The sequence below is a fragment of the Nyctereutes procyonoides genome, unplaced genomic scaffold (assembly GCF_905146905.1).
Source record: "Nyctereutes procyonoides isolate TBG_1078 unplaced genomic scaffold, NYPRO_anot_genome, whole genome shotgun sequence".
Taxonomy (NCBI): domain Eukaryota; kingdom Metazoa; phylum Chordata; class Mammalia; order Carnivora; family Canidae; genus Nyctereutes; species Nyctereutes procyonoides.
In genome coordinates this window covers 32,668,494-32,692,683 of record NW_026575049.1, presented here as the reverse complement: position 1 = coordinate 32,692,683, position 24,190 = coordinate 32,668,494, and the positions used below count along the sequence as shown (strand labels likewise).

Below are 24,190 nucleotides of genomic sequence, written 5' to 3'. Positions count from 1 at the left end.
TTTCAAGTAGTTTTAAGACCCATAAAAAAAAAGTATAATTGCTGGGTCACATGGTAGCTGTAGTTACTAAACTTTTCCACAGTGGCTGTACCATTTTACACTCTAACCAGCAATGTATGAGAGTTCAGACTTCTCCACATCTTCAACAATGCTTATTTTCCTTTAAAAATGTGTTTATTATAGCCATCCTAGCTAGTTGGTGCAAAATGGTATTACACTGTGGTTTTTTTTTAATTATTTATTTATTCATGATAGTCACACACACACAGAGAGAGAGAGAGAGAGAGATAGAGAGAGGCGCAGAGACACAGGCAGAGGGAGAAGCAGGCTCCATGCACCGGGAGCCCGATGTGGGACTCGATCCCGGGTCTCCAGGATCGCGCCCTGGGCCAAAGGCAGGCGCTAAACTGCTGCACCACCCAGGGATCCCTACACTGTGGTTTTGCTTTACATTCCCTAAAGACTAGTAACGCTCAGTATCTTTTCATGTGCCTGTTGATCATGTTTGTATCATTTAATATAGATTTATTTTTAAATTCCAACAAACAAAATTTTAGAAGACAGTAACATCAATAGAAAAATGGGCAGTGATGCCTAGGTGGCTCAGCGGTTGAGCTTCTGCCTTAGGCTCAGGGCCTGATCCCAGGATCCAGTATTGAGTCCCACATCGGGCTCCCTGCGAGAAGCCTGCTTCTCCCTCTGCCTGTGTCTCTGCCTCTCTCTCTGTGTGTCTCTCATAAATAAATAAATAAATAAATAAATAAATAAATAAATAAATAAATAAATAAATAAATAAATAAATGTTTAAAAAAAGAAAAATGGGCAAGACTACTAAAAAGCAATTTACAGAAGAAAAAAAAAGGGATCCCTGGGTGGCTCAGCAGTTTAGCGCCTGCCTTTGACCCAGGGAGATCCCAGACTCCCTCTAACTGTGTCTCTGCCTCTCTCTCTATCTCTCATGAATAAATAAATAAAATCTAAATAAATAAACCTTTTTTAAAAATCTCCAAAGCTAATATAACAAGAAATGTTCAAAACTATTAGTAACCACAAAAGGATATATTAAACACAAAGATCACTTTACATTTATTAGATCAGTAAATTTTAGAAACCTGGATATTTTTTAAATGTTGGGATATAAGAATATAAGACACTCATTCATTGCTAGTGGGAATACAGACTGATTTGGCTATTTTGGACAAAGCAATTCAGCATTTCTTAGTCAAACCAAATATAGGCCTATCTTATAACCCAGCAATTCCATTCATATGTATAAAGGTTCCAAAGAAATCCTTACACAGAATCATGTACAAGGATGTTCACTGCAACACAGTATGTGATGTCAGGAAATTGGAAATCAATAGGTAGCTATTCCTAAGATAACACGTAGGTAAAACCAGGTAAACATCTCATAAAGTACCATGCAGTTACAAGAAGCAATGGATTAGTTGGGGAACCTGGGTTGCTCAATTGGTTGAGTGACTCTTGATTTCATTTCAGGCCATGATCTCAGGGTAGTGAAATGGAGCCCTGCATCAGGCTCCATGCTCAGCAGGGAAGCTGCTTGAGATTCTCTCTCTCCCTCTCCCTCTGACCCTTCTAGCACCCTGCACCCTCTCCCTCACTTTCTCAAACTCTGTAAAATAAATAAATAAATCTTTAAAAAAAAAAAAAAGTAGAAGAAGAAGAAACCATGGATTAGAAGTATCAACATGAGGACACCTGGGTGGGTCAGTCAGTTAAGCGTCTGCCTTTGGCTCAGGTCATGATCCCAGGATCCTGGGATCAGCCCCACTTTGGACTCCCTACCCAGCAAAGTCTACTTCTCCCTCTCTACCCCTTCCACCACTCATGCTCTCCCTCACTCTCTCTGAAATAAGTAAAATCTTAAAAAAAAAAAAAAAGTACCAATATGAGTAGATCTTAAAATTTTGGTGCCTATGGAAAAAAGACAGAATAAGATACACAATGAAGTAACTTTTATGCAAATTTAAAAATAAGTACACACAGGATAACAATACCTATTTTGCAAAAACACAAATGCAAAAAGATAAACACATTAGAATATAAACAATATATAACACACTATACAATTACTTTCTGAAAATAGCATAGACAAATATTAAGACATTTGTTTATAAGGGGGAAGGGAGGGATCCCTGGGTGGCGCAGCGGTTTGGCGCCTGCCTTTGGCCCAGGGCGCGATCCTGGAGTCCCAGGATCAAGTCCCACGTCGGGCTCTGGGCATGGAGCCTGCTCCTCCCTCTGCCTGTGTCTCTGCCTCTCTCTCTCTCTGTGACTATCATAAATAAATAAAAAAAAAATTTAAAAAAAAAAAAGGGGGGGGAAGGGAAATTCTTTTTTTTTAAAGATTTTTATTTATTTACTCATGAGAGACAGAGAGAGAGAGAGGCAGAGACACAGGCAGAGGGAGAAGCAGGCTCCATGCAGGGAGCCCAATGTGGAACTCGACAACAGGACTCCAGGATCAGGCCCCGGGCCAAAGGCAGGTGCCAAACCACTGAGCAAACCCAGGGATCCCCGGGAAATTCAAATAGATAAATATAAACGAGAACTAAAGAAGCTAAAGAAAGAAAATAACTAAGAGAGAGACTATACATACCAATGATGATGATGTGTCTTTTTTTTTTTTTTTTGATGATGTGTCTTGAATAGAAGGTTAGTTTAACCTCCTGCTCTTAAGGTTAAGAAAAATTGTACCTACATCACTGAGTTCTTTTATTATTAATAACACTTTTTTCAGTTAACTGGATATTTCATGTGTATAACTGTCATGTAAAAACAGCAATAATTTTACCTTCTCTTCCAATTTTATGCCTCTTAGACTGCATTAGGTCTAGCACAATGATAATAGCAAGCATCTGTATCTTGTTTTCAATTCTATAAAAATTCTTCCAAAATTCACCCATTAAACTTGATGCTAGCTTTTCAGCTGGTATTTTTATATAGCCATATCAAAAAGACTTTGGGCGCCTGGGTTGCTCAGTTGGTTAAGTGTCCGACTCTTGATCTCAGCTCATGCCTTGATCTCAGGATCATAAATTCAAGCCAACACCTAGCATGGAGCCCACTTTTTAAATAACTAATTAATTAATTAAATATAGGCTTCTATTTCTGTTTAGCACTAGTTTTTTTATTAAGAATGGATGTTGGGGGCATCTGGGTGGCTCTGCTGATAAAGCATGCAACCCTTAATCTCAGGGTTGTTGAGTTCAAGCCCCATGTTGGGCATGAGCCTACTTAGGAAAAAAAAAAGGAGAATGCTGAACTTTACCAAAATTCTTCTTGGCATCTATGAAGATGCTCTTGTGATTTTTCTCTGCTCTGTTAGTATAGAGGTTTGTATCAATGCATTTCCAATATTGAATTATCCCTGAATTTTCAATATGCACATAGAATATATATTTTTAAATATGACTTTGTATTCTATTTGATAACTACATATATTTTATTCCTAAATAATATTGGACTGCAGATTCCTCTTCTTTTATTATGCTTAGAACAGTGCTTTTCATAGCACCAAAGTTACATACTCCTTAAAATTCTGTAGAATCCGGGATCCCTGGGTGGCGCAGCGGTTTAGCGCCTGCCTTTAGCCCAGGGCGCGATCCTGGAGACCCGGGATCGAATCCCACGTCGGGCTCCCGGTGCATGGAGCCTGCTTCTCCCTCTACCTGTGTCTCTGCCTCTCTCTCTCTCATTCTATGTGACTATCATAAATAAATAAAAATTTAAAAAAAAATAAAAATAAAAAAAAGTTCTGTAGAATCCAACTATGAAACCATCTAGGCCTAATGCTTTTTGTAAAAGTAACTCTGGCAATATTCTGTATTTCTTCTGTAAGAATTGTGCTTTCACAGCAATGTCCACAACAGCCAAACTGTGGAAGGAGCCTCGGTGTCCATCGAAAGAGAAGGATAAAGAAGCTGTGATCTATATATGCAATGGAATATTAATTACTCAGGCATTAGAAACAACAAACACCCACCATTTCTTCAACGTGGATGGAACTGGAGTATTATGCTGAGTGAACTAAGTCAATTGGAGAAGGACAAACATTATATGGTCTCATTCATTTGGGGAATATAAAACATAGTGAAAGGGAATAAAGGGAAAAGAGGAGAAAATGAGTGGGAAATATCAGAGAGGGTGACAACACATGAGAGACACCTAACTCTGGGAAATGAACAAGGGGTAGTGGAAGGGGAGGTGGGTGGGGGGTTGGGGTGACTGGGTGACAGGCACTGAGGGGGGCACTTGACAGGATGAGCACTGGGTGATATTAGCAAATTGAACTCCAATAAAAAATTTTTTTTAAAAATAACTGTGCTTTCAAAAGATCAGTAAAGCAGAAAAGCATCTGGCAATCTAACTAAAAAACAAAAAGGAGAAAAAAATACAAATACCTACTAGTAAATGTAAAAAGGGGACTAGAACAGCAATTCTGGTGATAATAAAAAGAAAAGAATGGGGCATAAACTTTAGCAATCCATATGAAAATGTAAGACTAGATTAAATGGTAGACATCTTAGGAAAATATGAATTATTAAATTAAATTACCAAACTGACGGAAAAGAAACCTTGAGAAAATTAATAAACACCAACAGAATTGAAAAGTATAACAAGATAATCTAATTCAGGAGTTGTTTCACTGCAATAAACAGAAATCTACTCACACTAAGTCAAGCAAAAGAAAAAAGAGGTACTGGAAAAATACTGGAATATCTCATCGACCTGTGTTCACGGAGTACAGTCAAGCTAAGGATTCTACAACGTTAGGAATCCCTTATTCCTGCTCCTTTTTGAAACTGAATGGTTTCATTTGTTCCTTTCTATATATGTGCCCCCTTTTTTTTTTTTCCTCTTTCTACAATCACTTTTCTATGCTAAGATTCCTGGCTTTTTATGGCTGTTCAGTGTCAAGGCCCAATACCAACCACCTAGAGTCTCTGTGTGCCTCTTCAAAACTTCCAAATTCCAAATGGTACAGCTTGGGTCAGGTATCAACTCTAGATCCAATAAACTGTCCACAGGAGAAAGATGAAAAATAGAGTACAGAGTCATAAGCTACTAAAATAAAAGCTAAATTCATCCTTTCAATAAGCATTTTGACATGGACAGTTTAATGTGTGAACTGTGCAGGTTCCCAGAGATAAATACAAAAAGAATCATTCTGTTCCCCAAAGCCCCCAACCCGAAAGACTTTATGGGTGAATTCTAGCAAACCTTTATGGAACATAAAATCTCTGCTATTTATTCTGTTAGGGAGCATAGAAAGGATATAAAGTTACAATTTTATTTTACAAGGCTAACAAACAGGATCATATCAGCACAAACCTAACAAAATTAACTCCCAAAGCAATGTCCAATGAATTACTTGCATCTTTTAAGAGATGCCAAAATTAACACATAAATATGCAACATATTTATATGCATTCATATTTTTTTGCATTCATATTTTTAACATACTACCAATAGTATACTTCTTAGGAGTGATATTGTAGAGATCCTTTCTTCATATTATATGAATTATTTATAATTATTATATTCTTCATCAGAAAAACATTTTTGAAAATTAAATAGCCTAGAATTAGACCACAAAACTTTAAAAACTTACTGTATAGTGAAGATAACAGTTCAGTAGGGATATTAGTAGTCAAATGACCGACCACCATTATGGGGGAAATCACCATCATATGTCAATATAAATTCTAGACAGAAGAAAGATTTTTATGTATAAAAAACATAAGTGTATTATAAAACCATATAGATATTTATTTTATTATTTTACTTTGTTTTTGTTTTTTTTCTTAGAGAAAGAGAATGTGCACAAGCCAGGGAGAGAGAGAGGGGCAGTGGGAGAGGAAGAAAGAAAATCTTAAGCAGGCTCCACTCGGGGCTTGATCTCAAGACCCTGAGATCATAACCTGAGCTGAAACCAAGCACATTCTCCAGCATGTATACACTATACAATAATTTAATATTAAGTCATTAAATTTATAGCCTTTTAATTCCTGCTGGCCATTATCACTTGAAACAGAAAAAATTAAAGACACTACAAATGTCTTTAAGATATTTAGTTTGTTGTTATTGTTGCTACTGAGAGGTAAAGATGGAATAAGATAAAAAAGACAATGGGACACCTGGGTGGCTCAGTGGGTGAGAACATGCCTTTGGCCCAGGGCATGATCCTGGAGTCCCAGGATGGAGTCCCAAATCAGGCTCCCTGCTTGGAGCCTGCTTCTCTCTCTGTGTCTCTGCCTCTCTCTCTCTCTCATGAATAAATAAATAAAATCTTAAAAAAAAAAAAAAAAGATAAAAATGGCAAAAGTAGCTAGAGTCAATAGAATCCCATTTTTATTTTTTTTATTTTTTTTTTTATTTACGATAGTCAGAGAGAGAGAAAGAGAGAGAGAGAGGCAGAGACACAGGCAGAAGGAGAAGCAGGCTCCATGCACCGGGAGCCCGACATGGGATTCGATCCCGGGTCTCCAGGATCGTGCCCTGGGCCAAAGGCAGGCGCCAAACCGCTGCGCCACCCAGGGATCCCTAGAATCCCATTTTTAAAATAGCATTTTTCCTTCTTTTATCTCTAGGAAACCTTAATACCCAATTAAAACAAATAAGCAATCCAAAACAAAAATATGTGAGAATTTTAAAATGCCAAATCTTAAAATAAAATGTCAGATCTTTAAAACCTGTAGTTACATCTTTAATAATACTAATAATTATTTTTCCTATTACCATCAAAGAAATCATAAATCTCTCTAAATCCTCTGTAAAACAGAGCCCAACACTGACTGATGGCCAAGGCTAATTTCAGCTTGAGAAAAGCAAGCTATCACTTTCTAGTACATCTGATTCCTGTTTTAATCAGTTAAAGTTCTAGGCATATCAAGAGTCAAACCTGCTTATGTCAGTTGAACTTAACTATAATCGTGTAATTAAATTTTGTATGTACTGATTAAATGAATGTAGAAAGAAAGCAGTTTTTTTTTGTCAACTCACTATGCTGTACACCTGAAATTAATGTAACCCTTATGTTAATTATACTTCAATTTTCTTTTTTTAAGATTTTATTTATTTATTCATGAGAGACAGAGAGAAAGAGAGAGAGGCAGAGGGAGAAGCCGGCTCCATGCAGGAAACCCAATGTGGGACTTGATCCCAGGTCCCCAGGATCAGGCCCTGGGCTGAAGGCGGGGCTAAACTGCTGAGCCACTGGGGCTGCCCTATACTTCAATTTTTTAAAAAAAGTTGTTTTATTGAAAACTAAATTGAATGCTTCAAAATGGCTTGATAATAGGTGAATCACTAAAAAAGTTTCTAATTTCTAATTTATAACAAATCATAAGAAAAAATGTACTAAAGAAATGTTGTACTCAAGTTTGCTTCACAGGGGTCTTTAAGGTTTTAAGCAACTTTAAAAAAAGATAGGCAGTATCAGACTATGGGTGTAATTTATGAGAGCCAACATGAAACTCCATCAATAAAATCAGCAGAACAATATTCACTTATACACTCAATCCCCAAGTACATGTGGAACATCTATGTTAACTTTTTGGTCTTAGAACCTTTTATATTCTTTAAAATTACTGAATAATCTCAAAGAGCACTATCTTATAGGTAATATCTACCAATTATTTACGTGAGAAATTAAAGCTGAGAAAACTAAAACCCAAGACTACACCAGCACATATTCCATTAGCGATCGCTGTAATGTCACTACTTATCACGTAGCTTCTAGAAAACTTAGGGTATACACATGGGAGCAACAATTTCAAAAGTTAAATAATGTCAATATTATTATGAAGACAGTTTTGGCTTAACTAAAAGTGTCTCAGGAGCCCATAAGCATCTCTGCACCAACAACTAAGAACCACTATTATAGGGCTGAAGAGCCAATAATGAATAATGAGGAAGCAACAATGAATTAATCCCTCTTTTGTGTAATCTGCTAAAGGAGTAATTAAATACATAATTTCAGGTAGTTACAGATGCCATGGAAAATAAAACAGGGCAAGGAGACATAAAGGGAAAAGTGGGAAGTATATAGAAGTAGAGACAACTACTTTACATAGGATGGTCAGAAAAAGTCCCTCTGAGAAAGGCTATTGAGGAGATGAGCCCTGCCAAGGTCTGACATAATATTCCAGGTAGAGAAGCAGAAAATACAAATACCGTGGAAGTGATGGGAAGATGCTGACCACAGAAATGGCCTGATCTAATCAAGGTTTTTAAAATATTCCTCTGGCTTCCACGTGGAACAGACTGGGAAGGCAGGTATAAAAATGAAGTAGAAGTTAGGAGGCTATTGCAATGTTCTGGAAAAAAAAATATTGGTGACTTCGATAGTATGACAGCAATGAAAGGGTGAGATTTGAAAGGGTAAGAAAGTTATTTTTAAGGAAAAGCCATAATAATTCCCAAAGGACTAGACATGAGGTTCTGAGGGAAAAAAGAAATGAAAAAAAGATGGCTCCTGGGTATTTTCAGAGCACCAACGTCAATGTTGTCATTTACTGAGAAACCATGGTAGGTGAGGAAGATGGAGGCAAAACCAAGTGGAAGACACTTATTTGGAATCCGCATAAAAACACTGGATATGGGGATGTGGAGCTCAAGACAGAGGTCAGGGCAGGAAACACATGATAGCAAATCATGAGGTATTCAAGTTTGTGACTAAATGAGACCACCTAAGGAATGAATATGGATAAAGAAGTGAGCAGAATTGATATCTGGAATTTTGTCTTACATCAAAAGCTGTCAAATTAACATATACTTATGTATGTTCTTCTTTATGTTTGCCTTTTTCAGACATCTAATTGCTGGTTCCAATGGTATCAGATATTAGAGCTTTTTTGGTACTTTCTTTTTCTTATCAGGATATTGACTCAAGAATCTCTGGAACTCTGGAGATCCCTGGGTGGCTCAGCGGTTTGGCACCTGCCTTTGGCCCAGGGCGCTGTCCTGGAGTCCCAGGATCGAGTCCCACGTCGGGCTCACGGCATGGAGCCTGTTTCTCCCTCCTCCTGTGTTGTCTCTGCCTCTCTCTCTCTATGTCGATCATAAATAAATAAGTAAATCTTTTTTAAAAAAAAATCTCCGGAACTCCTCTTAAACCAGTATTTCACTCCCTCCTTCCTCTTACCCACTCCCCCTTCCCACACACACACTAATCATCTCTACTACTACTTTCTCCCTCTCCTTCTCCTAGGGTTGTCTCCTCTGTGCTCCCAAAATCTGCATATTTTTAAAGAGGTCCTATTTAACATTCTATATTCTAATCATTTGTCCTTTAATGGTGTGAAGGTTTCTCTATGAGCAGGAACATTGACTTTCATCTTTGTACCCCCAGTGCCTTGCAAAACAGGCTCTTAACGAATGTTTCCTAAATGAATCAAATGAAGGGCAAGTGACCTACCCAAAATCAGTACCACTGCTACTCAGTAGGTAAATAGGGATTAGAATCTAAAGAGCCGGATAGCCCGGGTGGCCCAGCGGTTTAGCGTCCGCCTTCAACCCAGGGCGTGACCTTGGAGACCCGGGACTCCTGTGTGGAACTCCCTGCGAGGAGCCTTCTTCTCTCTGCCTGTGTCTCTGCGTCTCTCTCTGTGTCTATCATCAATAAATAAATAAAATCTTTAAAAAAAAAAAAAAAGAATCTAAACAGCCAGATAATTCTTTTTTTTTTTTTTTTAAGAGCCAGATAATTCTAAACTCACTTCAGTCTGTCATTCAAAGAACTCTACAGTGGGGCCTCACATTTTATTTTATATATCTTATTTCGTATTTATCACCCTGTCTTGACTAGAAGTCTGGTGATGTGCCCAGGATTCACTTTCCTCAGCCTGTCCAGAATCTGTGCAACCAACTTATGTCTTACCTCTCCCATAAAAACTCATCAATCCCTCAATCATGACTCTCCTAAAAATATTAAATGAATATGGCAGAGATTTTACTTAACTCATAATGAATGAACCAATAAGATGTTAAAACTCGTTAAAATGAGAATCTGCCATACAGAGAGTTACACTGCTCATGCTACAAAATTCATTTGAATGACATGAACAGAAATAATTTGCATTGCTATGGACAGGAAACATTTGTTATCAGTTTTCCAACTCTTAACTTTTTAAAATATTTTTATTTCAAGTGTAATTAAACACAGTGTTATATTAGCTTCAGGTGTACAATGTAATGATTCAACAATCCTGTAAATTTCTCAGTGCTCATCAAGGTAAGGGTACTTTTAATTCCCTTGACCTATTTCACCCACTTCCACACCCACCCCTTCTGGTAACCACCAGTTTGTTCTCTGTATTTGAGTCTCTTTTTTGTTGGACTCTTTTTCCTTTGTTCGTTTCTTAAGTTCCACATGAGTGAAATCATATGGTATCATATCTGACTTATTTGACTTATATTCTTTAGGTCCACCCAGGATGTTGCAAATGGCAAGATTTCATTCTTCTTTATGGCTGAGTAAAATTCCACTTTTTTTCCACATCTCCTTTACCCATTTATCTTATCAACAGACACATGAGTTGCTTCCATATCTTGGCTATGGTAAATAATGGTGCAACAAACACAGAGGTACATACATCTCTTTGAATCAGTGTTTTCATTTTCTTTGGATACATATCCAGTAGTGGAATTGCTGGATCATCTGGATTTCTATTTTTAATTTTTTGAAGAATCTCCATACTGTTTTCCACAGTGGCTGCACCAATTTGCATTCCCACCAATAGTGCACAATGTTCTCTGTATTTGAGTCTCTTCTTTGTATTTGAGTCCCGTTTTTAATTATAGCCATTATGACAGGTGTGAGGTATCATGCTGTGGTTTTGATTTTCATTTTCATGACTAGTGATGTTGAGCATCTTTTCATGTGCCTGTTGGTTATCTGTATGGCCAACTATCTATTCAGGTCCTCTGACCATTTTTTAATCAAATTGTTTTGTTTTTTGGTGTTGAGTTATATAAGTTCTTCACAAATTTGGGTATTAACCCTTTATCAGATATATTACCTGCAAACATCTTCCATTCACTAGGCTGCCTTTTTGTTTTGTGCATGGTTTCCTTCACTGTGCAAAAATTTTTATTTTGGTGTAGTCCCAATAGTTTAGTTTTGGGTTTGTTTCTCTGGCCTGAAGAGACATCCAGAAAAATGTTTCTACAGCTGATGTCAAAGAAATGACTGTTTTCTTCCAGGAATTTTATGGTTTCAGGTCTCACAGTTAGGTCTTTAATCCATTTTGAGTTTCTTTTTGTGTATGATGTATGAAAGTAGTCCAGTTTCATTCTTTTTCATGTAGCTGTTCAGTTGTCCCAGCACCATAACTTTTTTTTTCCAGAGTTAGAATTTAGTGATTTAATGGTTGCATCTAACACTCTGCTCATTTTGTCAAGTGCTTTCCTTAATGCTCATCACCCAGTTACCCCCCCCACCTATGTCCCCTCTAGCAACCCTGTTTTTTTTTCTTTTTAAAGATTTATGTATTTATGCATGAGACAGAGAGAGAGAGAGAGAGAGAGAGAGAGAGAGAGCCAGAGACATAGGCAGAGAGAAGCAGGCTCTTTGCAAGAACCCGATACAGGACTCGATCCCGGATCCCAGGATCACAATCTGAGTGGAAGGCAGCCGCCCAATCGCTGAGCCACCCAGGAGTCCCCTCTGTTTCCTATAGTTAAGAGTCTCTTATGGTTTATCTCCCTCTCTGATTGTCTTATTTTTTCCTTCCCCTCCCCCATGTTCATCTGTTTTTTTTGTTTTGTTTTGTTTCTTAAATTCTTCCATATGAGAGAAACCATAGATTCGTCTTTAACTTATTTCACTCACCATAATACCCTCTACTTCCATCCACATCATTGCAAATGGCAAGATTTCATTCTTTTTGATGGCTAATATTCCATTGTGTAGTATATGTGTGTCCGTACACACAGACACACACACTCACCACATCTTCTTTATCCATTCATTTGTTGATGGACATCTGGGCTCTTTTCATAGTTTGTCTATTGCAGACATTAATGCTATGAACATTGGGGTGCATGTGTCCCCTTGAATCACTATGTTTGTATCCTTTGGATAAATACCTAGTAGTGCAATTGCTGGGTCGTAGGGTAGCACTATTTTTTTAACTTTTTGAGGAACCTCCACACTGTTTTCCAGAGTAGCTGTATTTTGCATTCCTACCAGCAGTGAAAGAGAGTTCTCCTTTCTCCATAACCTCACCAATATCTGTTGTTTCCTTAGTTTGGCCATTTTGACTGGCCAGCACCATAATTTTTATCTACACTTTGTCTTTGATCTCTTTTTACAGAGCTATAAAGCAGTCTAGACAATCAAGGACAAAAGTACATATCCCTAAATTAGAATAATACAATTTCTGGAGGGTCCTCTAAATCCTGGAGGGTCCACTGCCCAGCATTCAAGACACAAAGTTATTTCTTCCATCTGTTTCCAAGTCACTGATTATTTTTCCCACATAACTGTCAAAAATCCTAATCTGCCTTCTTCAGCACAATGAAGAAAAAGTCTTGCCACCTTTGATTTCCATGATGCAGTACTTGGCAGGCTTCTCTTTCTACCTCTTTGATTATCCTCAGTCTCCTTCACCAGTTTCTATTCATCTTATAGAAACCACCAAGATTTTGATGCATCTTACTTTATCCAATTTCATCAGTCATGTTTTACCTATTATGTAGGAATTATTATTCCCATATCCACAGTTCTAATGTCTATAATCTCCAAACGTGAACTTCTATTTTTTCCATTTCTCATGTTGATATCTTAGCAGTACCTCAAATTCAGCGATGACCTAAACCAAACGCATTCTTTTCCTCATCTAAATATGGTCTAATCCTGTGTTCTAACTTAATGGCTAATTGTCAAAGAGGCACAAAGCATGAGAATCTCCCATTCTACTGCCTCTCTGAAACTGCCTTTTTTAGACAGTCACCTAAAGTGTCCATCACACCTCTACAATCACTCTCTTGGAAGTTCTCCTTCCTTACAGACTTTTCTCTAATTGAAGCCTACATTATCTTTCAATGGACTACTGATAAAGCCTCCACACTGCTCTACTAGCTCTTGCCTCTATAATTTATTCAGCTGCCAAAGTTACATTTCTTCAAACAGGAGTCAACATTTTTCTGACTTAGTCCCACCTTCTGATCTGAGCTCTTACATAATAGGTATCTATCGTTTTGGGACATCCACCTACTTTCTACTCATTCTACTTCAGTTACTTCAGTCCAGTTGAGTTGATTCCACCCATGAGGCACACAATTGCAGCTCACAGAAATGTTTACAATGACTGGTTCATAAATTGGTCATAGGAGAGCCACTGAAGTGCCACAGACTTTTGCTAAGACTTCTGGGGCAGAGGCATATGCTTTTACTTCCATTAACTACTATTGTTATTGATATATTTCACCACCAGAGGACAGCCAGAAAAGCCAAACCATATAAGTGAAGTTTGGAGATGCAAAGCGGGAAATCCGGTCCTGGAGACATCTTCTGAGGCCTAGCACCAATCCATGTCTGAAGCCACTTTCTCTTGGACTATTCAGTTACACTTGCAAATAAGCTAGCTCTCTCTGCTTAAGCCTGTTTGAGTCAGACAAAACCATCCAGAGTATTAAACCAAAAGAGTACTATATAATACCTCCTGTCCTTTCATGCACCATAGGATTCAGTTATACTAACAACTATACCAGTAGCAGAATACTGTGCATTCCCTCATGTTATTTCCTTAGGCTGAAATTTTCTTCCCTCAGCCTGGGTGGAATTCCTTCCATCTATCCTGTGATTATTCAGATTCATCTTATACTTCAAGGCTCAGCTCAAATGCCTCAATGAAGCAATCCTCTAAGGCTGGAAAATGAAGCAAAGGACTAGATTATACAAGGATTTTATACTATGTTATGGTTTTTGAACTTTAACCTAAAAGGTAAAGAAATGTCACTGAAGGATTTTTAAGAGTAAAGGACATAAACAGATTTGCAATTTTAAATTTTTTTTTTAATTTTTATTTATTTATGATAGTCACACAGAGAGAGAGAGAGGCAGAGACACAGGCAGAGGGAGAAGCAGGCACCATGCACCGGGAGCCCGACGTGGGATTCGATCCTGGGTCTCCAGGATCGCGCCCTGGGCCAAAGGCAGGCGCTAAACCGCTGCGCCACCCAGGGATCCCCCAGATTTGCAATTTTAAAGGATCACTCTGGTAGCCCTACAGAGAATGAATTAGAGAAGGGGAAGGGGAACAATGATTCATAAACTACTCAAATAATCCAGGCAAAAAAGTTGGCGGTATGTGCTAAAGTGACAGTGGAGACAGAAGAATGTATTTCTATGATTATTTTATTTCTGAATAAATCCTTCTTTATATTGTAAATTCTCTGAGGGCAGAGAAATTATCTATTGACTTCCATTTACCCACAGAAATTAACAAAGTGACTGGCACACAGTAGGAACTCAAATATTTTCTGAATAAATTTAAATATAATTAACAATCTAATCTGTCAGTTGAACAACTGGGCAAATGGTAGTATTTTATATATGAAGATAAGACACAGAGGAGGGATCCCTGGGTGGCGCAGCGGTTTGGCGCCTGCCTTTGGCCCAGGGCGCCATCCTGGAGACCCAGGATCGAATCCCACGTCGGGCTCCCGGTGCATGGAGCCTGCTTCTCCCTCTGCCTGTGTCTCTGCCTCTCTCTCTCTCTCTCTCTGTGACTATCATAAATAAATAAAAATTAAAAATTAAAAAAAAAAAGACACAGAGGAAAAGTCAGTTTGGTTTTGAGATAGAGATAATGGAGATGATCTCTGTGGTTTTTAATTTTTTTTAGAGAGGAGAAGGAGGGAGGTGAAGACAGGGAGGGAGAGACAGAATTTCAAGCAGGCTCCATGCCTAGCACGGAGCCTGACACAGGGCTCCATCTCACAATCCTGAGATCATGACCTAAGCCAAAATCAAGAGTCAAGATGCTTAACTGACTGAGCTACCCAGGTGCCCCAATGGTCTCTGTTTTGAACAAGTTGAGTTTAAGGTAATACAATACATTCAAATAGGCAGGAAATTCATATATAATGGATGCACATCTGGAGATCAGGAGATAGGAGCTGAAGATGATTTGTGAATTCTGGGTAAACAGTAACTGTCATTCATTAATTCATTCATTCACTTATGCGAGACACACACAGAGAGAGAGCCAAAGGCAGATGCTTTAAGTGCTGAGCCACCCAGGCATCCCATAACTTACTTTTTGAAGAGAGATGAGACTGCCTAAGAATGTACAATGAAAAAAGAGTGGAGATCACAGACCTAAGAGGCATTTAAGGGCTGAACAGAAAAAGAGAAATCAAGGAAGAACACTAATAGCTTTGGCAGAAAAACAGGGCAGGGTCCTCTAACTAGTGCAAAGGGGGAGGTGGAAAATGTGGTCAAAAGTGCCAAACACAGTAAAAAGTCAAGGAATGAAATATTTTAAAATATCCTTTGGTTGAAAAATGTTTTGGTGGAGTAGATGAAGTGGAACCCAGACTAGGAGTGGATCGAAGGTTGAAGAGAAGATAAAGAAATGAAGAAGTTAGCCAATATTAGATATCTTGTTCATGAAGTTTGGCTATAAAGGAACTGAAAAACATAGTTGCAGGAAAGAAACATACTCAAGGGTAGGTTTTGTTCCTCTATTGGTTTTCTTGTTCTTACAGAACCCCGACTTAAACATCTATATATGCTGACTGGAAGCAAACCAAAAAAAGGTTAAAGAAAGGATAAGAAAATAAATTATCAAAAATGAGAGTCATGGGGCACCTCTCATGGGTGTCTCAGTCGGTTAAGCATCTGCCTTCAGCTCAGGTCATGATCTCAGGTTCCTGGGATAGAGCCCCACATCAGGCTCCCTGCTCAGCAGAGAGCCTGCTTCTCCCTCTCCAACTCCCTCTGTTTATGTGCCAACACGCATGCTCTCTCTGTCAAATAAAATCTTAAAAAAAAACAAGAGTCACAATATGTGTTTGTGTGTGGGATGCCTGGGTGTCTCAGCAGTTGAGCGCCTGCCTGCCTTCACCCCAGGGCATAATCCTGGAGTCCCAGGACTGAGTCCCATATCAGGCTCCCCGCATCGAGTCTGCTTCTCCCACTGCCTATGTTTCTGCCTCTCTCACTTTCTGTGTCTCTCATGAATAAATAAATAAAATCTTTAAAAAATATATGTGTGTGTGTGTATATCAAAGCATCATACTATACACCTTGAATATATACAATTTTTGTCAACTATACCTCAATAAAGTTGTAAAAAATATAAGCAGTTTAAAATGGGGTATAGCTGAAGACTAGTTTTGAATAGGGAAAGCAATGTCTCTTCTACCAAAATTAGACAGAAGGAAAGAATGGGTAAGTATGTGGGTATATTTATAGATTTGGACTGAAAATTAAGAAAATCTACGTGTGATAACATCAATTGTATTTTAAACATGTTGAAGTTTAAATGTCAAAGATAATCCCTTCACCGAAAATTATTTCTCTGAATTTTAAGATACACATTAGCATCAAAGTTAAAAAAAGCAACTGTCATACTCCTAAACCCTAGACTTAACAAAGAAAAATTTAAAAATATTTAGCAAATGCCTACTTTGTATGGGACACTATATTAGAAACTGTAGAGAATACAGAGAGAGCTCTCCCCCCTAAATATCCGTACAGCCTTTTGCCTCCCTTTCTTTAGGTCTCTGTTCTCACATTCTGCTTTATTTCTCTCCATTACACTTACTACCACCTGACATATTATATTTGTTTTACTGCCTCTTTATCCTCCTGTACTAAAAGGACCTCAAGGGCAGGGACTTTTTCTTATTCACTATTCTATCTCCATTACCAAAATAGTGCCTACCATATATACGAATGAAAAATAAATTTTTGGTTGATGAAATGGTACCTTCTCTTAAGGAAAAAGAGTTGCAATCTGTTAAACGAAGGAAAAAAGAATATATGAGGACTATATCAATATTTACAAATTAAAGAAGTATTTACTTATTTTTAATGATATTTGATGGTGATATGAGAAGCAATATCAAAAAATGGCCTAAAAGTTCACAAGACTGTAAAACATCCCAGACAACATGATAAAAAAGATTATTATGGAAAAGGTGGCATGTGGACTGGACCTTAAAGGAGTGGGTAGATTTTTTTTTCGTGTGTACAATCCAATATTTTCTTAGTATATTCAAAGAGTTGTGCAACTATCACCTTCTAGAACATTTTCATCACCTCACAAAGAAACCCTGTGCTCCTTAGCTACAACATCTCGGCTTGCCCAACCTGCCTAGCCCTAAGAAGTCACTAATCTACTTTCTGTCTCTACATATCTGCACATATTCTAGACATTTCATATAAATATAATCAAATAATTTGTGGAATTTTGTGCCTGGCTTCTTCACTCAGCATGTTTTTAAGCTTCATCCATGTTGTAGCATGTATCAGTACTTCATTTCTATTTATGATTGAATATTTGCATATAAGTTTTTGTGTAGTATAAGTCTAAAAAGAGATAAGGAAAGAATTGAAATTTTTTTAAGTAGGCTCTATACCCAAAGTGCAGTGTGAACTCACAACCCTGAAATCAAGAGTGGCATATTCTACAGGACGCCTGAGTGGCTCAGCAGTTGAGCATCTGCCTTCAGCTCAGGGCATGATCCCTGGAGTCCAGGGACTGAGTTCCACATCAGGCTCCCTGTGAGGACCCTGCTTCTCCCTCTGCCTATGTCTCTGCCTATGTCTCTGCTTCTCTCTGTGTCTCTCATGAATAAACAAACAAAATATTTAAAAAAAAAAAAAAGGTAGCATACTCTACTGACTGAGCCATAACTGAAATATTTTAAATCATTTAATCCTAAATATGGGGTAGCCCTGGTGGCCCAGGGGTTTAGCACCGCCTTCAGCCCAGGGTGTGATCCTGGGGACCCGGGATCGAGTCCCACGTCGGGCTCCCTGCATGGAGCTTGTTTCTCCCTCTGCCTGTGTTTCTGCCTCTCTCTCTCTGTCTGCCATGAATAATAAATAAAATCTTAAAAAATAATAATAATAAAAATTAAAATTTAAAAAATCCTAAATATGTCAAATTCAAGATAATTTCACTGATATTTCCACCGATATCAGTGATATTTTCAGTGATATCACTGATATATATATCACTGATATATCAGTGATATCACTGATATTTTCACTGATATTTTTCACTGATAAGGCAAAGTGAATTTTCATAAAGCTTAATTTATTCAAGTCAAAGGATTATCCTTTATTTTCCAATAATGTGCTTCAAACTTTCTTTTTAAATGTTAAAGCATCCTTTTTAAATGAAATGATGGCAATATTAAAAGGTAATTCTGGAGGGCACCTGGGTGGCTCAGTCGGTTGGGCAACCTACTCTTGATCTCAGCTCAGGTCTTCATCTTAAGGTTGTGGTGGGTTCAAGCCTTACACTGGGCTCCATGGTGGGCATGGAACCTACTTAAAAAAAAAAAAAAAGTTTTGTTAATTTACTTAGGCAAAATAAATTTTATTAAATCAAATCCAAAAATCTAGGAAATGCTGTTGACTGAAAGAAATGGCAGAAGGAAATATGATAGAAACCACCAGATAGCCTGAATGCCAAGTAAGGAGATTGCCCATTATACTATGGTAAATAAAGAAATGAAAAAAATTGTTTAAGTATAAAATTACTGACTCCTGGATGTCACTTCATTCAATAAACAGTAACTGAGCTATAAGTATATGAAAAGCACTGAATTTGGTGCTATGAGAACAGACTAAATAAAATTCTGTCCCTACCTTTTTATAACTTAGTCTCTAAAAGAAAAAAAGTCTATTCATTATTTCCATCTTTATGCATCTTTTAGAAAGACCAATATTTAATAGTTAAAAATAATCTTTTAAAAAGGAAAATATGAGAGAAAAAAAAAGAAAATATAGGACTATTCCTACTATGCTTACAAGTTATATTTCACTCATTTGACAGTGTGAGTTGCTGGGTGTACAAAGATAAGCAACATATAATCCCCATGCTACAGAAGCTTAAAGTCTAGATTTTATAAACTTATCAAATACTCTAGAAGAAATTGACTGCAAACATTTAATTAGATATTACTCACCTAGGGCTTTCAATTTAGTAGCAAATAACAAAAAAAGCACTTACTACTATCAGTCACATTTTAAGCATTTTACATTTGTTAACTAATCTAATCCTCTAACAATCTTATGAAAAGGGAATTATTACTATTTTTAAAGATACTGTTAATACACTAAAATATATTACATTTATCTTTTCTCAGAATTTGCATTAATGACATCAATTCTGCTAATGAATGCTTTTATATACAGTTATTATATCATTTCCATAAGCACAGAAACATACTGCAATTTCTCCAATCTTTAAAAAAAAAAAAAAAAAAAAGTCCTCTCGAGTTCACATCCCAATCCAGGAACCATCATTTTTCTGATCCTATGACAGCAAAACTCCCCTAAAAGAGCTGAATTGTCCCCCAAATTCTCTCTTCTCAGTCCCTCTTTGGCATTCCAGAAACTACTGAAACCACTCCAGTCAAGACTATAAATGGCTTCAAAATCTTAAATAAGATTTTTAGTTTTTAGTCTTCATCTTACTTGACCTATCAGCAACACCTGACATAGGTAAAGCACGCTGTTGGAAACATTTTCTTTACTTGGCCTCTAAGACACCAAAACTCTTCTGGGTTTTCTTATCTTAGTAGATATTCCTTCTCAATTTCCTATGCTAATTCTTCCACAGCTCCACAATTTCTATACATTAGAGTACTGAAGACTCAGTCCTTGGACCTACTCTGTTTTCTATCTACATTCACTTCCTTATGTTCTCATACAGTCTCATGGCTTCACTAGAATTTAACAGGGTAGGGATTTTTTAGCTATTTTTGTTAATGCTGAATGCCCTAAAACAATGCCTGGCATGTGATAGGTGCATGATATTTGTTCAATGAATGGATGAACGAATAAATGGCTTTAAATGGTATCTACAAACTGATAACCTTCCAATTTATATGTCCTGCCTGGAACTCTGTCCTGAGCACCCAATATATCCAACTGCCAATCTGCCATCTCTACCTGGATGTGTAATAAACATCTCAAACTTAATCAAGTCCTAAAGAGAACTCCAATCACCCTCCCACTGGCTTCTGCAAACAACTTCACTTAACCCTAGGTCCTCGAACCAACAATTTTGAAATAATTTCCTAATCCCTTCTCTTTCTTTAATACCACATATTCAATCTGCTAACACTGCAGATTCTCACTTCCAAAATATGCCCAGCATTTGACTACTCATCACATCCACCACTATCACTATGGTTCAAGCGGCTATCATCTCTCACCTGGATGAATGCAGCAGCCTCCTGTTTCTTGTCCACCTTCCTCCCCCCCCCCCATTCACAACTATGATCAGAGAAATTTTTTCAAACTACTATATACTTGACTTTCTGAGACATGTGCTGGAAAAGGGCAAGCATTTTTGTCTGTTTCATTCCCTGCTACCTCCCTGGTGTTTAAAGCAGTGCCTGGTAGACAATAGTGATCAATAACCTATCTGTAGGGCAGCCCCGATGGCTCAGCGGTTTAGCGCCGCCTTCAGCCCAGGGCGTAATCCTGGAGTCCTGGGATCGATTCCCACGTTAGGCTCCCAGCGTGGAGCCTGCTTCTCCCTCTGCCTATGTCTCTGCCTCTCTCTCTCACTCTCTCTTTCTGGGTCTCTCATGAATAAATAATAAAATCTTAAAAAAAAAAAAAAAACTCTATCTGTAAAACAAACGCTTTCATTTCCACCAGGGGGCCTAAAAATCATCTAGCCTGGGATTTCAGGAAAAGATCATAAAGCTAATCGGAAGATTTTTTTTTCAGTGCTCTAATCCCTAGAAGGCTTTATACTTTGCCTAGAAAGAAAAACTGTGCTTTGTCTCGTCAACCACAAGGAGGAGTTGAGAGGAACAGCTGAGCAAAGAGAAACCAGATGTTTGCCTTGCTTTTCCTACGGCGACCTCGAGGTGGAAGAAAAGTGGATTTGCAAGTGCCTCTACTGAATGAAAGATTTTCTCCACACTATGAGTTACCTAGACACACACAAACGTAAACACCCAAAGCCGCGATCCTTCCGAAAGCCGCCAAGAAGCCAAGAACATCAATCCAGCGGCCACTGAGAACCGGGAGGGCGTTTCTTGTGCTCCACCGCTAAGAACTGCCCCACAAAACCAGGGGAAGAGTTTCCAGTGGCGCGGAGGCACGTAACTCACACACGAAGGCCAAGGCGATCCAGGCTGCCAGCACGCTCCGGCAGGGAACTGCTTAGCCAATTCTACGTACTACCCGAGGCACCTCTAATCCGAAACGGCCTAAGGACGGCGGCCCCGGGTCTAAATTCTCAGGTCCGGCCGGCTGCCGGTCAAGCCCTGACCCGTTAAACACCGAAAGCCCCAGGTCCCACGGCATTTCCACTCACCGCCACCTGTTGATGCCCACATTGGAGGAGCCGGCGAACCAGGGGTCGAGGATGTAGACGCAGCGGATGGTGTCGGCGCCCTGGATGCACTCCTTCAGGGCGGGGTTGTCGTGAAGCCGGAGCCCCTTTCGGAACCAGTGCACGGCGTTCACCCCCATCCCGGGGGCGCGGCGGGTCCTCGCCCAGGTCCCCCTCCCCAGACAGTCAAGGAAGGAAGGGCCGGCTCATCCCCGTCACCTCCGCTTCCAGGGGGAACCGCCACACCCAAGCAGTGGGGACAGGGCGGCAGCGGGGGAAAGGGCCAACCGAGTCCGAGGAGGGGGCCGCAGAAGGAGCGGGCGCTGGAGGCGCAGCTGGAAGATGAATGGAGGTTGCCCAGTCAGCGGAGTCCGGGTGTGACGCCCTTTAGGCGCTGGCGCCCTCCGCCACCGCTCGCACGAGGCGCATCGCTCCGAGGCCTCGGAGCCCGGCAGTGAGCACGTTCCACGAGCCCGAGCCGCCCCGACGGCCCCGACCGGCGCCGGCAGCCCCAGGAGGTTCGTCACGGAAACCTCGCCCCACCGAGGCGGCCCCTGAGAAGAAAACGGCCCGCCTGAGGCCAGCCACCGAGAGGGAGGAGCGGAGATCCAGCCACCGTCGGCCACGCAGTCTCTCGGCCCGGGGAAGAGGAGCGAGCACGGAGGCGGTGGTCGAGGCCGCTGGACGGTTGCCGGCCGGTGACCGGTCCCGAGGCTGCCCGGGTGACTCCGCCGCCACCGCCGCGTCAGCGGCCTCGGCCCCGCCCCCGGCTCCTCATTGGAGGGCGCGCTCCCCACGTGACCCCCGGCACCTCACGTTTCTGAAGTGTGTTTACTACAGAGGCTCCGACTGAGGAATCGGCTCGCGATTCAGTCGCTTCTAGGGGGCGGCAGCTGCTCGATCTCAAAGCCGTCGACCCCTGCTCAGACTCTGAGCTCTTTTCCTCGGCCCCTTTGCTCCGCCGGCTGGTCGCCTAGAAGCGCGCGCGGCGACCACAGGCCCCATGTGAGGGAAGGCTTAACCCCGCCCCTGGAGGCCGTGAGCGTCTCCTATTGGCTGAAGTTCTCTGAGGCCCGGATGAGCACGGGGATGCGGGGAGCTCGCGGGCGCGCGCTCGGCCCCGGTGGTGCGCGTGCGCCCTCGCTGCGTTCCCGAGGGGAGGAGGGCGCGGCCGGCGGAGGGAGCGCGCTCCGGGATTCCTCCCGTGGCGTTCCGGGAAGGCCTGCAGCAGCCGGGGGTCCTCTGAGAGTCGGCGGAGGAGCCGGAAGGGGAAGGAGCGCAGGACGCGTTGGCAGCAGAGAAGAAAGCTCAATCCCAGCCTTGTGCTTCAGTGCAGGCTTGGCCGAAAAACCCGACTTCGGAGTGTGTGGAGCTGGCGCCCTCCTCCCCATTCTTCCGGCCCTCGCGGGGTGGGGGTGGCTCCCTGGGGCCCCACCTCCGTTCTTCTGGCCCTCGTGGGGTGGCTCCCTGGGACGAGTCCTGGGGAATAGGGGGAATGGGCAGGGCGGGTGCCAGGCACCCGGAATCCCTTCATGCTGTATGTGTATCTTCAACCTGTCAGCCCTGATTTCTCACCCTTGGTGTGATTAACAAGGCTCTTCATAAAGGGGCCTTGGTCCACCTTTCTAGCGACGGTGAGCATCAGGCCAGGCCATTCCTTTCGCCGTGTGATGCCCTTGTATTCGTTAAGCGATGGCTGAATGAACCAGGCACTGTAGGTACCCGAGGGAAATAGACAAAAGCCTCAGCATTGCTGGATTTTACGATTCTGTCTCTTAACCTTCACACGTGCTATTTTTTTTCCTTTATCAAATGCTCTTCTTTAGAATGTGCTACTCACCACAGCAACCTTTGAGCTATCTAGTGTATTTCTACACAGGCCTTTAGACTCAGATGAAGTGCTACCTAATTTGCAAAAATATTCCTGTCGTCCAGAGCAGATGTAGGACAGACACCCATCTCCCCAGGTGTGTCTCTGATACATCACCCCACATACTGTTGTGAAAAGTAAATGAAGGGAACCTACTTTAATACCTAGCATGAAGTAGGTGTTCAATAATAGTATTTATTTCATAATAATGTGTCTCTGATTTCCTCTAAAGTGTGACTTCTCAAGGACAGGGTGGCTGTCCAGTTTGTTTTTTGCATCATCAATACACAGTAAAGAGCCTGACACATATGCACTGCAATGTTTATTGAATGAGTGAGTGAATGAATGAATACTCTCTGCCACCAATGTGTCCAGCAAGGTTAAAAGGAGGAAAGATAGGGCAATTGTTGAGTTGTGTCCTAAAATTCATATAATCCCTAGTACCTGTGAAGGTGACCTTACTTGGAAATAAGGTCTTTGTGGATGATCAGGTTAAGATGGTGTCATTAAGGTGGGCCCTCGTGCAATATGACTAGTGTCTTTATAAATTTGGAAATTTGGACACAGAGGCAGACCCACACACAAAGAGAATGGCTTGTGAAGATTGGAGTCATGGTGCCATAAGCCAAGAATTATTCAAAGCTAGAAGAATGACCTGGAACAGATCCCTCTCTAGCACCTTCAGAAGTGGCATGACCCTGGAAACACTTTGATTTCAGATTTCCAGCCTCCAGAAGGATGAGACAAT

The 24,190-nt window shown here is 40.4% G+C and overlaps 1 protein-coding gene across 3 annotated transcripts in view; it reads right to left on the bottom strand.

Moving 5' to 3' along the window:
- CRY1 (cryptochrome circadian regulator 1) overlaps positions 1 to 22,588 on the bottom strand; it is a 107,985-nt gene extending 85,397 nt beyond the window's left edge. For 2 of the 3 annotated variants that reach the window (XM_055328622.1, XM_055328621.1), the window contains exon 1: positions 21,555 to 22,584. In XM_055328622.1, the coding sequence (XP_055184597.1) occupies positions 21,555 to 21,712 (158 nt within the window). In that variant the 5' untranslated portion in view covers positions 21,713 to 22,584. Of the gene's footprint in view, positions 1 to 21,554 lie in introns of all 3 variants that reach the window. The other variant, XM_055328623.1, reaches the window with a different exon arrangement.
- Between the last annotated feature and the right edge of the window lie 1,602 nt (positions 22,589 to 24,190).